The sequence below is a fragment of the Trachemys scripta genome, chromosome 18 (assembly GCF_013100865.1).
Source record: "Trachemys scripta elegans isolate TJP31775 chromosome 18, CAS_Tse_1.0, whole genome shotgun sequence".
Classification (NCBI taxonomy): domain Eukaryota; kingdom Metazoa; phylum Chordata; order Testudines; family Emydidae; genus Trachemys; species Trachemys scripta.
Genome location: NC_048315.1, coordinates 11,745,586 through 11,760,748, shown reverse-complemented (window position 1 = coordinate 11,760,748; position 15,163 = coordinate 11,745,586). Strand labels below are relative to the sequence as shown.

General features: G+C 42.5%; 1 protein-coding gene across 1 annotated transcript in view; it reads left to right on the top strand.

Annotated features, from left to right (window-relative positions):
- The window catches only part of PITPNM3 (PITPNM family member 3), a 366,258-nt gene that overhangs the window by 150,000 nt on the left and 201,095 nt on the right, over positions 1 to 15,163 (top strand). Inside the window, exon 3 of the mRNA XM_034752560.1 lies at positions 10,268 to 10,375. Within this exon, the coding sequence (XP_034608451.1) occupies positions 10,268 to 10,375 (108 nt within the window). The remainder of the gene's footprint in view (positions 1 to 10,267; positions 10,376 to 15,163) is intronic.

Genomic DNA, 15,163 nt, shown 5'->3' with positions numbered 1-15,163 from the left:
AAGGAGATGTACCCCTGCTAGCTTTGATTGAGCCAGCAGGCTAAAAATAGGGTGTAACTATGTGGTATAAGTGCCAGGCCGGGCTAGCTGCCCAGAGTACGTGCCTAGTGGCTCAGAGGGGTATGTACTCAGGCTGACGGTCCCTCGCACTGTTTGCACGGCCGTGGATACGCTTTATACCAAAGGTACGTCGTCTTGAGCTGGGAATTACACCCCAGCTCAAAGCGTGAATGGGAGATGGATAACTCTGTTGGAGTCAGTGGAATTGCAGCAGTATAAAGCTGATGTGAGTGGAGAATCCGGTCCATAGACTTGTTGAAATGGTGGCTATAGAGAATGTTCACTTTCTTTCCTTCCCCCGTGCTTGTCCCCGCTCTGTTCTCTGGGATATTGTTCCTCTAGAGTAAATGTGATGAAAATAACTGAGATTAAGGAGTTGAGTCATGACTGAGTGAGTGTCCCAGACCAGGGAATTTTCCACTCTTAATGTGCAAAAAGCTTCCAGTGGAGTAGCGGGGCTATCAGGACTCCGGGTTGGAAAAAGTAAATGAATATTTATATTGGAATTTCACATTTAACCAGTTCATGAACTTTCAGCCTGGGGCTTGGAAATATCTTTCAGGGTGCATGCCTCCCCCTTTCCTTTCACAGCTAGATAGGAGTCGGGATCCCAAAACTTATGGGAAGGGCATGTGTTTCAAAGCTACTTTGTGCTGTGACACAGGGTCACAGTATGGCTCATGCTGAGAGCCAGTGCATCTTGTTAAGTTCCATCACATTCCAGACCATATTAAACGCTTTCTGTCCAATGCAAAATCCAATAAAAATAACTATGAAAGTCTGTGACCATTTCATCTTACTTTATCTCAATATTAAAGATTAGGACCATCTGGAATGGTTGGCTTAGTGGATTATGTAACAGGAAGAATGATAAAATAATATTAGATCTAAAGCTCAAATAGTTTTACAGCTCTTTTCTGTTTCGCACACTGGTTCTTAGCATCTTTCTGACACATTTCTGAAATGATAATGCCACACCACAGTTCAGGAAGTGCAAAGCGGGATTTAAACCCAGATTAAAGGGATACTTGCAGATTGTCCTTATAAAGGGAATTCCTCAGGTGGCCTAGAGTTCCTATAGTGATTTCGATGCAACCCCACCAACGTTTGACCCCCAACCACAAGGGCTGTGGCTTGGACATCCATCCCTAGACATTTAAGGCTGTGGGTAGCTTCCAGCTACTCAAAGCCTAACCTAAGGATTGGCAGGGATGGTGTCCCTAGCCTCTGTTTGCCAGAAGCTGGGAATAGGGGATGGATCACTTGCTGATTGCCTGTTCTGTTCGGTCTGTCTGCAGCCCCTGGGATTGGCCACTGTCGGAAGACAGGATACTGGGCTAGGTGGACCTTTGGTCTGACCCAACATGACCGTTCTTAAGAATCTGACACTTTTGATTCAGATAGCTCTAGTCAGCCTGAGGGCAATCACAGAATCATAGACTTTAAGGTCAGAAGGGACCATTATGATCGTCTAGTCTGACCTCCTGCACAACGCAGGCCACAGAATCTCACCCACCCACTCCTGTATCAACCCCCTAACCTGTGTCTGAGCTATTGAAGTCCTCAAATCGTGGTTTAAAGACTTCAAGGTGCAGAGAATCCTCCAGCAAGTGACCCGTGCCCCACACTGCAGAGGAAGGCGAAAAACCCCCAGGGCTTCTGCCAATCTGCCCTGGAGGAACATTCCTTCCTGACCCCAAATATGGTGATCAGCTAAACCCTGAGCATGTGGGCAAGATTCACCAGCCAGACACCCGGGAAAGAATTCTCGGTAGTAACTCAGGTCCCACCCCATCTAACATCCCATCACAGGCCATTGGGCATATTTACCGCTAATAGTCAAAGATCAATTAATTGCCAAAATTAGGCTATCCCATCAGACCATCCCCTCCATAAATTTATCAAGCTCAGTCTTGAAGCCAGATATCTTTTGCCCCCACTGCTCCCTTTGGAAGACTGTTCCAGAACTTCACTCCTCTGATGGTTAGAAACCTTTGTCTAATTTCAAGTTTAAACTTACTGATGGCCAATTTATATCCATTTGTTCTTGTATCCACATTGGTACTGAGCTTAAATAATTCCTCTCCCTCCCTGGTATTTATCCCTTTGATATATTTATAGAGATCAATCCTATCTCCCCTCAGCCTTCTTTTGGTTAAGCTAAGCACAAGCCAAGCTCTTTGAGTCCCCTTTCATAAAACAGGTTTTCCATTCCTCGGATCATCCTAGTAGCCCTTCTCTGAACCTGTTCCAGTTTGAATTCATCCTCCTTAAACATGGGAGCCCAGAACTGCACACAGTATTCCAGATGTGGTCTCACCAGTGCCTTGTATAATGGAACTAACACCTCCTTATCTCTACTGGAAATACCTCACCTGATGCATCCCAAGACCGCATTGGCTTTTTTCATGGCCATATCACATTGGCGGCTCATAGTCACCCAGTGATCAACCAATACTCCGAAGTCCTCCTTCTCCTCTGTTCCAACTGATGCGTCCCCAGCTTATAACAAAAATTCTTGTTGTTAATCCCTAAATGCATGAACTTGCACTTTCACTATTAAATTTCATCCTATTACTATTACTCCAGTTTACAAGGTCATCCGGATCTTCCTGTATGATATCCCAGTCCTGTATTGGCAATACCTCCCAGCTTTGTGTCATCCGCAAACTTTATTAGCACATTTCCACCTTTTGTGACAAGGTCAGTAATAAAAAGATTAAATAAGATTAGTCCCAAAACCGATCCCTGAGGAACTCCACTAGTAACCTCCCTCCAGTCTGACAGTTCGCCTTTCAGTACGACCTGTTGTAGTCTCCCCTTTAACCAGTTCCTTATCCACCTTTCAATTTTCATATTGATCCCCATCTTTTCCAATTTAGCTAATAATTCCCCATGTGGAACCATATCAAATGTCTTACTGAAATTGAGGTAAATTAGATCCACTGCATTTCCTTTGTCTAAAAGATCTGTTACTTTCTCAAAGAAGGAGATCAGGTTGGTTTGGCACGATCTACCTTTTTTTAAACCATGTTGTATTTTGTCCCAATTACCATTGATCTCAATGTCCTTAACTACTTTCTTCAAATTTTTTTCCCAAGACCTTGCATACTACAGATGTCAAACTAACAGGCCTGTAGTTACCCGGATCACCTTTTTTCCTTTCTTAAAAATAAGAACTATGTTAGCAATTCTCCAGTCATGCGCTACAACCCCTGAGTTTACAGATTCATTAAAAATTCTTGCTAATGGGCTTGCAATTTCATGTGCCAGTTCCTTTAATGTTCTTGGATGAAGATTATCTGGGCACCCCGATTTAGTCCCATTAAGCTGTTCGAGTTTGGCTTCTACCTCAGATGTGGTAATATCTACCTCCATAGCCTCATTCCCATTTGTCATTCTACCATTATCCCTAAGGTCCTCATTAGCCTCATTAAAGACTGAGGCAAAGTATTTGTTTAGATCTTGGGCCATGCCTAGATTATCCTTAACCTCCACTCCATCCTCAGCGTTTAGCAGTCCCACTTCTTCTTTCTTTGTTTTCTTCTTATTTATATGGTTATAGAACCTTTTTACTATTGGTTTTAATTCCCTTTGCAAGGTCCAACTCAACATGGCTTTTGGCCTTTCTCACTTTATCCCTATATGTTCTGACATCAATAAGGTAGCTTTCCTTGCTGATCCCTCCCATCTTCCACTCCTTATAGGGTTTCTTCTTTTTCTTAATCATCTCTCTGAGATGCTTGCTTGTCCAGCTTGGTTTACAACTCCTGCCTATGAATTTTTCCCCCTTTCTTGGGATGCAGGCTTCTGATAGTTTCTGCAAGTTTGACTTGAAGTAATTCCAGGCCTCCTCTGTCTTTAAATCCACAAGTTCAGTTCAATCCACTTCCCTAACTAATTTCCTTAATTTTTTAAATTAGCCCTTTTGAAATCAAAAACCCTAGTCACAGACCTATTTTTGTTTATCCTTCCATTTAGTTTGAACTGAATTAGCTCATGATCGCTCAAACCAAGGTTATCCCCTACAGCCATTTCTTCTATGAGGTCCTCACTACTCACCAAAACCAAATCTAAAATGGCATTCCCTCTTGTTGGTTCAGCAACTACTTGGTGAAGGAATCCATCAGCTATCGCATCCAGGAAAATCTGAGCCCTATTATTATTACTAGCACTTGTCCTCCAGTCTATATCTGGGAAGTTAAAGTCTCGCATGATGACACAATTCCCATTAGTATTTACTTCATTAAAAACATTAAAGAGGTTTCTATCCGTATTCAAATCAGATCCAGTTGGTCTATAGCACACCGCAAACACTATCCCAAGGGAGGCTCTAGTAGCTTTCTTCCCCAATGTGATTTTTGCCCAGACAGACTCTGTGTTATCCATTCCATCACTTCTTATTTCTTTAGTCTACCTCATCATTGATATACAATGCTACTCCACCACCCTTGCCTTTATTTCTGTCTTTCCTAAACAGCACATACCCTTCAATACCTGTACTCCAGTCATGACTACTATTCCACCATGTTTTTGTTATCCCTATAATATCTGGTTTCACTTCCTGCATCAGTAACCTAGTTCCTCCATTTTGTTACCTATGCTCCTCGCATTGGTGTACAAACATCTTAATTTTTTTCTGTTTGGCTTTGCTCACATTCTTTACCTGATTAGGCACAGATATTCTACCGCCAATCCACCAAGACAAACTTTCAAGCTTACACAGAGTAAGCTGTGTCAACTCAAAAGCGTCTTTTTTACCAACAGAAGTTGGTCCAAAAAAAGATATTACCTCACCCACCTTGTCTTTGGGACCAACCCATCTACAACAACAACACTGCAAACTCCCAATGTTGACAGCCCCTTCTACCCAAAAAACCCCCAAACCAACTCCTCCCCCAACCAAACAACTTAAACAAAAACTCCCGAAAAGGGTAAATTTAATAAAATTAAAACCAAACAAAAGCTAGCCAAGTAAAATTTTTACCCCCAAAAGACTGCTAGAGATTTCATGAAGTCCACTTCATGATTGGTATCAGTTCTGCTGATGTTTGAAGACTGGCCATTAGTCTGTACAAAGAGGCAGGGTCTGGGTGACCTCTCGGTCAGTAGGAGATCAGATACTATGGTGATGAATGATAGTATGAAACCTTAATAGATTTTTTTTTTCTTCAGTACTCCTAAAAAAAAATTTTTTTTAAACGCTTTACTTCCAAATAGACCTACCACTATCAAACAGACCAGGTACAAGATACTATCGGTGTTTGCGTTTGAAGAGCCAGGAAATGAATTTCCTTCTAAAAATGTTTGAAATGTAAATCTGAAGTTGGTTTAAATTTAGATAGTGTATCCTGAAATCTCCTGGCCCAATTCTGCACTGATTACTCTTGCTGAACCTTTATTTGTAATCCACGGTACTTCCCAGGGCTCATTATCTGAATCAGGGCCGGCTCCAGGCACCAGCTTAAAAAGCAGGTGCTTGGGCGGCCAAGGGAGAGGGGCAGCACCTGCGGCAATTCGGGGGCAGCAGGTCCCTCAGTCCCTCTAGGAGCGAAGGACCTGCCGCTGAACTGCCGCCGCCAATCGCGGCTTTTTTTTTTTCCCCAATTGCCACCGCCGATTGTGTGGGTTTTTTTGCTTTGGGCGGCAGAAATGCTGGAGCCGGCCTTGATCCGAATTATCATCTTGGCAAATAAAGAACTGCCAATTCCCCATTTTACATTTGCATTCTCTGTACTCATACTAAGCACATAGTCTACATTGACAACCTGTATAAATCCCCAGTGAAATGCTTTTAAATAAGTCCATTCAGAAGGGACTAATGCACCCCACTTCCTCAACAGCTGGTAAACCGAATGGAAATATTTTCATAGATTTCTAAGCCTATTAAAGGAGAACATCTGCAACATTCCATTTTTGTCTGTGCTTCCCAGCCCCCTTTTGAGATGAGCTCCTGATAAAAGAACAAATCCTCTAATGGAACTGATTCGCTGTGTGGCAGGGCTGTGCGATTCCATAATCTCTTCTGTGCTGTCAGATAAAAGTTTAATAGCTCATGTAGCACAGATGGTTTTTGATGAAAGGATAAAACATGCCTGAAATTTGTATGAGAACTGGTCTGGTGGGCCCATCCCCTTCCCTCCCCCCCCCACACCTTTTTTTTTCCAGAAATTAATGTTCTGACATCAGATTTCACTGTTCTGGAATTTTGAAGGACAATTTCTGTGTTTTTTTTACCATTGAAATGCCTGAATTTTCATGCTGGGTTAAAATCTTTAGAGAGAGAATTTTACTTAGGATTTTTCTACACTAGAAAAGTTTATACCTGGGTATATCATCAATTAGTGGCATAACAAAATCATACCAGTATAAGCCCTAGTGTGGATTCAGTTATACCCGAATAAAGGGTATTATACCAGTATAGCTTATTTTCTTTCCTGAACTGGAATAAGCTTATACTGGTATAATCATTTTATACCATAAATAGTAGTAATATACTAGTATAACTACATCCACACTGGGGGGGCTGTGTTCTGCTTTACCTGTGCCAGTGTAGTTAAAGCACAAAACTTTCTAGCATAGCCCTTAATGTATTAACGTGTTTGACGAGAACACCTGTTGTATGTTCAAGTTTACTGGTGATTATATGATTTGAAGAATGGTCTTGCAGTTAAGGCACTTAATTAGGACTGGGAAAATCTGTGTTCAGTTTGTGCCTTTTCCACAGACTTTGTGAGACCTTTGGCAGGTTACTTAATCTCTCTGTGCCTCATTTTCCCATCTGTAAAATGGGATTAATCTTCACAAGGGTGTTTTGTCAGATTAAATGTATATGTAAGATGCTACATTAATTGGGGTTTAAAAAAAAGAGCCTAGACAGAGAATTCAGGGAACATAACCAGAGTTAGACTGGTGTAAATCCATCTGACTTCAGTGGAATTATCCCAGATTTACAGTGGTGGAACCAAGAGCAGCACCTGACCACAGTCTTCATATACAACAGGGTCTCAAACTCAATTACCTTCGGGCCAGTGTCAGTCCTCAAATCCTCCCAGCAGGCCAATAATGTCACTGAAGATGGTGTTCATAAAAGAAAATGTTTATATTGTATTTTTTTATTTCAAATTTCTTAGAAATAATAAAACTGGCATACAACTTTATACAATTCTTCGCCTGCCAGAGAGTTTTTAGTGTTTGCCAGACACCTGGCAATGCTTCAGTTGTCAGTTTGTTGATGTTTGGCCTCAGTGACTGAGCAGTTGAAACCTTCAGGATTGCAGCAAGGTGTGCATCAGATAGTTGTGTTCGGTATTTTGACTTGTTTATATTCATTGGGGGGGGGGGGGAGTGACTCTGCCTCCATGGCTGACTTCTTCACATCCCTGATTGCCATAGCTATGGCAAACCTTAATTTTAAGTGTAGACCGAGCTTGAGACCTCCCCTCTTCTTTCTTGTCTGTCCTCTATTCAGAGGTGGCTCCAAGCACGTGCCTGGGGCGGCAAGCCGCGGGGGGCAGCGTGCCGGTTGCCGTGAGGGCTGCAGTCAGGGAGCCTTTGGCAGCATGCCTGTGGGAGGTCTGCCGGTCCCGCGGCTTCGGTGGCAATTTGGCGGCGGGTACGCCGAAGGCGCGGGACCAGCAGACCTCCTGCAGGCATGCCACCGAATCAGTGTTACCAGCGGACCTCCCGCAGGCATGCCGCCAAAGGCTGCCTCACTGCTGTGCTTGGGGCGGCAAAATACATAGAGCTGCCCCTGCCTCTATTTCAGCCAGGATGATGATCGTCTTGTACCACAACTCCACCCAGATCTGGCTTCTCCTTCCCCTCCCCATGCCCCAAATCCCTGCACTGTATCCCTCTTACTTCATAACATCCAAGATTGTATTTACTTCCAAGGCTCTCTGAATGATTCCTTTCCCCTCCCACCCCCCCAGCTCCCGCAGGTCTGTGCAAACCTCTCTCCTGTCTCCTATTGCTCACCCCACATGTATTCCTTCTGGTCTCTCCTTGTACCTGGCTAGGCTTGCAGACCCTCCTCTTGTCAAGGAGCTTCGGAAAACCCAGTTCAGCTATAATGACTAGACACTTTCTGTAAGACTCTTTCACATGTTCTATTCCCATTTGTATCATTAGCCCATGCTCTCCTTGGAGCAGGGTTTATATTCTTTTGTGTAAGCACGAAGAGCAACTCCAAAGCACTGTGGCACACGTTATGGACCTATATAAATTATTTCTATTATTGCTTATGTGACACCATAATTTTACATGGCGCTTTACAAATCTAGAATAAAACATGTACTCCTTTGGGCAGGTAATGTAATTAAATCTCACCAAGCCATCAAAGTTGAGTTGAAAAGGCTGCCAAGGAGTGCATCGTGGTCTAGAGCAGCCATTCTCAAACTGTGGGTTGGGACCCCAAAGTGAGTCGCCAGGGCTGGCTTAGAGTTGCTGGGACCGAGACCCGGAGCCGAAGCCCGAGTCCAATCACCCAGGGCTAAAGCCCAAGGGCTTCAATTCTGGGCGGCAGGGCTAGATTACAGGCCCCCTGCCTGGGGCTGAAGCCCTTGGACTTTGGCTTTGGCCCTGCTGTCTGGGGTGATGGGGCTCAGGCTTTGGTCCCCCCTTCTGGTGTCACGTAGTAATTTTTGTTGTCAGAACGGGGTCACAGCGCAATGAAGTTTGAGAACCCCTGGTCTCAGGCCCGCCGACAGGAGAGGGTGGGTGATTACCCAGGGGCCTGGGTGATTTAAAAGGGCCTGGGGGGCCCCGCTGCTGCATTAATTACATTTGCGACTGTACTCCTTGGGGGAGAATGTGTGTCTCCTGTTCTGTTTTTTCTGCATTCTGCCATATATTTCATGTCACAGCAGTCTCGGATGATGACCCAGCACATGCTCGTTTTAAGAACACTTTCATAGCAGATTTGACAAAATGCAAAGAAGGTACCAATGTGAGATTTCTCAAAATAGCTACAGCACTCGACCCAAGATTTAAGAATCTGAAGTGCCGTCCCAAATCTGAGAGGGACGAGGTGTGGAGCATGCTTTTAGAAGACTTAAAAGAGCAACACTCAGATACGGAAACTACAGAACGCGAACCACCAAAAAAGAAAATCAACCTTCTGCTGGTGACATCTGACTCAGTTGATGAAAACGAACATGCGTCGGTCTGCACTGTTTTGGATCGTTATCAAGCAGAACCCATCATCAGCATGGATGCATGTCCTCTGGAATGGTGGCTAAGCATGAAGGGACATATGAATCTTTAACGCATCTGGCACGTAAATATCTTGCGGCAACGGCTGCAACTGTGCCATGTGAGTGCCTGTTCTCTCTTTCAGGTGACATTGTGAACAAGAAGTGGGCAGCATCATCTCCTGCAAATTGTAACCAAACTCGTTTGTCTGAGTGATTGGCTGACGTAGGACTGAGTGGACTTGCAGGCTCTAAAATTTTACTTTGTTTTATTTTTGAATGCTGTTTTTTCTGGTACATAATTCTACATTTGTAAGATCAACTTTCATTATAAAGAGATTGCATTACAGTACTTGTATTGGGTGAATTGAAAAATACTATTTCTTTTGTTTTTTTTACAGTGCAACTACTTGTAATCAAAAATAAATATAAAATGAGCACTGTACACTTTGTATTCTGTGGTGTAATTGAAATCAATATATTTGAAGGTGTAGAAAACCTCCAAAAATATTTAAATACATGGTTTTATTTATTATTTATTTAACAGTGTGATTAATTCAGATTAACTTTTTTATCGCTTGACAGCCCTAGTTCCTAGTGAACTGCTTGATGGGGGTGGGAAAATATTTCCAACCAGATCTGTTAATTATATAATCAGTGTAAATCAGTCAATCAATATTTATAAAGGGCTTTGCACAAATAAAATGCCAAGTGATTTTCCACCTCTTATGAATATTTATTTCAGTCAACTAATAATTCTGCAGAAATAAACAGCAAAGATTTGCTAAATTCCCTTTCCCTCTGTTTTCCAATATGCAATGAATTTGGCATGCAAACACACCCCGCTGTGGATGTGGAAGCAGGAAGCCTTCTCGGAGAATCCTGTGTATGCCATGTGCTTTGTATTCCCTTTAGGGATCGTAATGAACTTCATGTTTCTCTGATAGTTGGAAACAAGGTAATCCTGTCTTTATTCACTGCCGTTTACCCTCTTCTCTGTTTTCTTGCTGCAGAGGAGGTGGTGGAAGGGAAAAGTGCCATTCTCATAGGAATGAGCCAGTGGAACTCCAATGACTTGGTAGAGCAGATCGAAACAATTGGGAAGCTGGAAGAAAATCAAGGTAAAATGTAACTTGCTATATGTATATATTTAGGTTAACAAAGAAACTGCAACACTTAAGCTGTCAGCTGTCTGATTTTGTTGAGGCACCTGATACAAATGGCATTTACAGTGTTACAAGGCATAACTGGTATTACAATTAACATTGATATACATCTGTTAACTATTTCCCTGTATTAAAATGTCAGGCCCTATTTCTGCAAGATGCACCCTGTGGGAAGACTGTATATGCACACCTGGGGCTCTGCTAGGGTACAAGGCTCCATCCACACACAATAGCTTGCATGACCAAGACCTATGGCTGTATATCTGTTACGGCCATGACACACGTTAAGGGCGTTAGGGTCATTGTCCCCAGGCCAGGTAAGTAGCACTGTACTCTATAAGTAGTTCTGCTCAAGTCAGTGGAACCATTTGGTAGTAAGGGTATGGTTTTTTCAAAGGGACATAAAGGTGTTAGGTCTCCATGCTAAAATTTTCAAAAGTGCCTAAGTGACTTAGGAGCCTTGAATTTCAGTGAGACTTAGGCTCCCAAATCACACAGGTTTTTGAAAATGTTACCCCCGAACTCCCACTGACTTTAAACAGGAGTTGTCTTTGTTAGTCAAAATCCCACCATAAGATATGATTCAGTGTAAGCAATGGTGTCAATCTTGCCTTTAAGTAACTTGGTAAATTTGTCCAGTGAAGTATGGGGTTTTCAAATGATTAGTTGAATAGTATCAAATGGTTTAAAGCATTTTTATTGTTCGTTAAATGGTATTTATTTGGGTTTTTTTCGGGTTCCCCCCCAACAAAGACAAGTTATTTAATGTATTCTGAGCCATGAGTGTTTGTGTTTTTAGGCTGTTTGTTTTAAAAAGACTGTGACGTTGAACTCCATATGCTTTATAGAAACATGCTTATGAATGTGAATATGATGTAACTGGAATAAGTTTTATGCAAAAGGTCTCTTGTAAGGTGGTATTACAAAGCTTATGATCTACTGAGTGTGTTCATCCTATTTGTTGGCATGTATTATTTCTGTGTCTGGAATTAGGAGAATAAGATATAAACTTGTATTACTGATGTAAACATATTAAGAGGAAGCCATTAAGGGTGCTTCAGAACCAATGACCTGTAAATGGCTCTGTTTACTTAATTAATAATTAATGGAGATATCCCATCTCCTAGAACTGGAAGGGACCTTGACAGGTCATCGAGTCCAGCCCCCTGCCTTCACTAGCAGGACCAAGTACTGATTTTGCCCCAGATCCCCAAGTGGCCCCCTCAAGGATTGAACTCACAACCCTGGGTTTAGCAGGCCAATGCTCAAACCACAAACCTTCCTGGGTAAGTGTGGGCATGCCCTGGAAGAATGGAGGCTGGGGTCTCACAGGACGTATGAACATGTTACCTGATACTGGAATCCCATCTTAAACCTGGTGCTTTTGCATTTAGAAGGAGGGGTGGAGATCCAGAGAGACAAAGGGTTCCCACCTTGTGCCAAAGCTATAAAGAGGAGGACAAAGGGGGGTCCCAGTCATGAGAGAACCCCCGCTAGCCACCTAAGATGTCGGCTGGAACTAACAAGGACTGTACCGGGGAAAGGATTGGGTCCAGACTAGGAAGGAGTCTAGTCTGTGAAAGAAGCTTATTGGAACATCTCTGAGGGTGAGATATTACCTGTAATTAATTTCTTAATGTATTAGGCTTAGACTTGCATGTTTTGTTTTATTTTGCTTGGTGACTTACTTTGTTCCGTCTGTTATTACTTGAAACCACTTAAATCCTACTTTTTATACTTAATAAAATCACTTTTGTTCATTAATAAACCCAGAGTAAATGATTAATACCTGAGGGAGCAAACAGCTGTGCATATCTCTCTATCAGTGTTATAGAGGGCAGACAATTTATGCTGTATAAGCTTTATACAGAGTAAAACAGATTTATCTGGGGTTTGGATCCCATTGGGAACTGGGTGTCTGGGTGGTGGAGGCAGGTAACCTCCTAAGCTGTTTTCACTTAAAGCCTGTAGCTTTGGGGGTGTGGTTCAGACCCTGGGTCTGTGTTGCAGCAGGCTAGCGTGGCTGCCTCAACAAGACAGGTTTCTGGAGTCCCAAGCTGACAGGGAAAATGGGCTCAGAGGTAATTTCAGCACATCAGGTGACAGTCCCAAGGGATCTCTGTGACCGAACCCGTCACAAAGACTTTCCCCATTTCTTACTACAAATAACTGTCCTGAAAGATCAGTATGGACCTGTCATAACTATAAAGGGAAGGGTAACAGCTGTCCTGTGTACAGTACTATAAAATCCCTCCTGGCCAGAGACTCCAAAATCCTTTTCCCTGTAAAGGGTTAAGAAGCTCAGGTAACCTGGCTGACATCTGACCTAGAGGACCAATAAGGGGACCAGATACTTTCAAATCTTGGGGGTGGGGGGGGGAAGGCTTTTGTTTGTGTTCTTTGTTTTGGTTGTGCGTTCGCTCTCGGGACTGAGAGGGACCAGACATCAATCCAGGTTCTCCACATCTTTCTAAACAGGTCTCTCCTATTTCAAACTTGTAAGTAAATAGCCAGGCAAGGCGTGTTAGTTTTCCTTTGTTTTCTCAACTTGTAAATGTACCTTTTACTAGAGTGTTTATCTTAGTTTGCTGTACTTTGAACCTAAGACTAGAGGGGAGTCCTCTGAGCTCTTTAAGTTTGATTACCCTGTAAGGTTAATTTCCATACTGATTTTACAGAGATGATTTTTACCTTTTTTCTTTAATTAAAAGCCTTCTTTTTAAGAACCTGATTGATTTTTCCTTGTTTTAGATCCAAGGGGGTTGGATCTGTATTCACCAGGAGTTGGTGAGACGAAGGAGGGGGAATGGTTAATTTCTCCTTGTTTTAAGATCCAAGGGGTTTGGATCTGTATTCACCAGGGAATTGGTGAAAGGTTTCTCAAGGCTTCCCAGGGAGGGAGTCCATTGGGAATGGTGGCAGCGGAACCAGAGCTAAGCTGGAAGTTAAGTTTAGAAGTTTTCATGCAGGCCCCTACATTTGTACCCTAAAGTTCAAAGTGGGGATACAGCCTTGACAGGACCAGAGTGTGTTAGACTGTAGGAAAAGAAAGGAATATTTCTCTGTAACTATATGTATTTTCAGCAATTGCTTGTGGAGGGAATTAATTTATTAATTATCTTTGTTTAGTGACTCTCTTCTCTTCTCTTTTTATCTTCTGGATGTTTCCTTTGCTAGTGGTTAAGTAGCACATTGACCAACCAATCCAAATGGCATGTTGTTAAAGATTATTAAGTGGATAATTAGAGAGGGAAGAAGTTTGTGTCTTACATCTGCCCTTGACAGTGGCATAAAGTGTTCCCTCATGTTGCTTGGTAATTTATTTCGATTGGAGTCAGGGATTCAATGGGGATTCATAGGAGATGCTTACTGCATTGTAAATGTGCCTCATCTCTCTGCTCTTAGACTATTGAGAGAAATTTGAGCCGATGTTGCACCACAAGTAAGAACTTTTTTTTTAATGACCACATAAAAGCATGTCACTCTGGACTATTTGCCACTATTCCTGGACTTCCTTCACTGGCTGCCAATTTTTAATATATTTACTTCAATATTATGATATTAGATATTTTGTCTTATTGTTTTGATAGTTCCCACTAAGATCATGGCACCATTGTTTTAGGCACAAAAATACAGCAAGGGACAGTCCCTGCCCCTAAGAGCTTTCAATCTAAGCAGGCAAGACCGATAAAGGGAGGATGATTATTCTCTCCATTTTACAGATTGGGAACAAAGACCCAGAGAGCATAAGTGCCCTACTCAAGGCCATGCAAGAAGGCTGTGGTACAAAGCCAGGAGTTGAACCCTGAATCCCAGTCCAGCGTCTTAACTGAGACCTTCCCTTCCTTATTTCAATGGTGTCCCATCTTTTTTTTTTTTTTTTTGTTCTGTGGACTACTGTGTAAGACAGAACCACCATGGTCATCTCTCCTTTTTAGCCCTCTTTTCTCGCATTGCTTGGTGCTCATCTTATTGTCTTCTGGAGAATACTAGGCAGGGCTTAGAGGACTACTGGTCTAGTTGGACCATAGTTTGAGAGTGGGCCTCCTTATACCTTCTGGTGGCTTTTCACCACATGGTAGCCTGCTTCAAGTCAATGTTCACTGTGCTGGAGTGTATGACTTTGCACACTATGGGCCTATTTTCAGAGGTGCTGAGCAACTGTAACTCCAGCTGAAGGCAGCAGGAGCTGTGGGCAATAAGCACCTCTGAAAATCAGACCTTATGTTGCGTCCACAAAGGCAGCTCACGCCAGAATGAGATTTCGTATTTTGTTATATCAATAACATAAAAGAAACTAGAGCAACAGCTGTAATGCATGCTGCCAGTTAGGAGTTTTCCTTGATTGGCCTCCTGCTAAATTCATCTGATTAAACTAGGCCACGCGTCTCAATGCATCTTCTCCTCTTGAACTCCACCACATTATACTGCGAGATTCAGTTCTATTGATTAGCTGCCTATTGATTTTTCCTGCTGTGAAATTACCTGCCAAATGCATATAGATCCTATCATGTGTTTACTGCAGCGAATTATGCAGTGTTTCTGTTAGGGAATTTTAGAACTCCACTCTGTGATTAGCAACTGCAAAACACGAATAATAAAGGCACAGAGCATGCAAGAAATATTTTATGGGGAACTATATCATACTTTCTGAAATAGCTGCAGTAAAAAAAAGAGCATTCAAATGTTAATACAACCATTTACGTTCAAAGCTTTACCAAAAAAAGCTGGTAAATTTTTTTA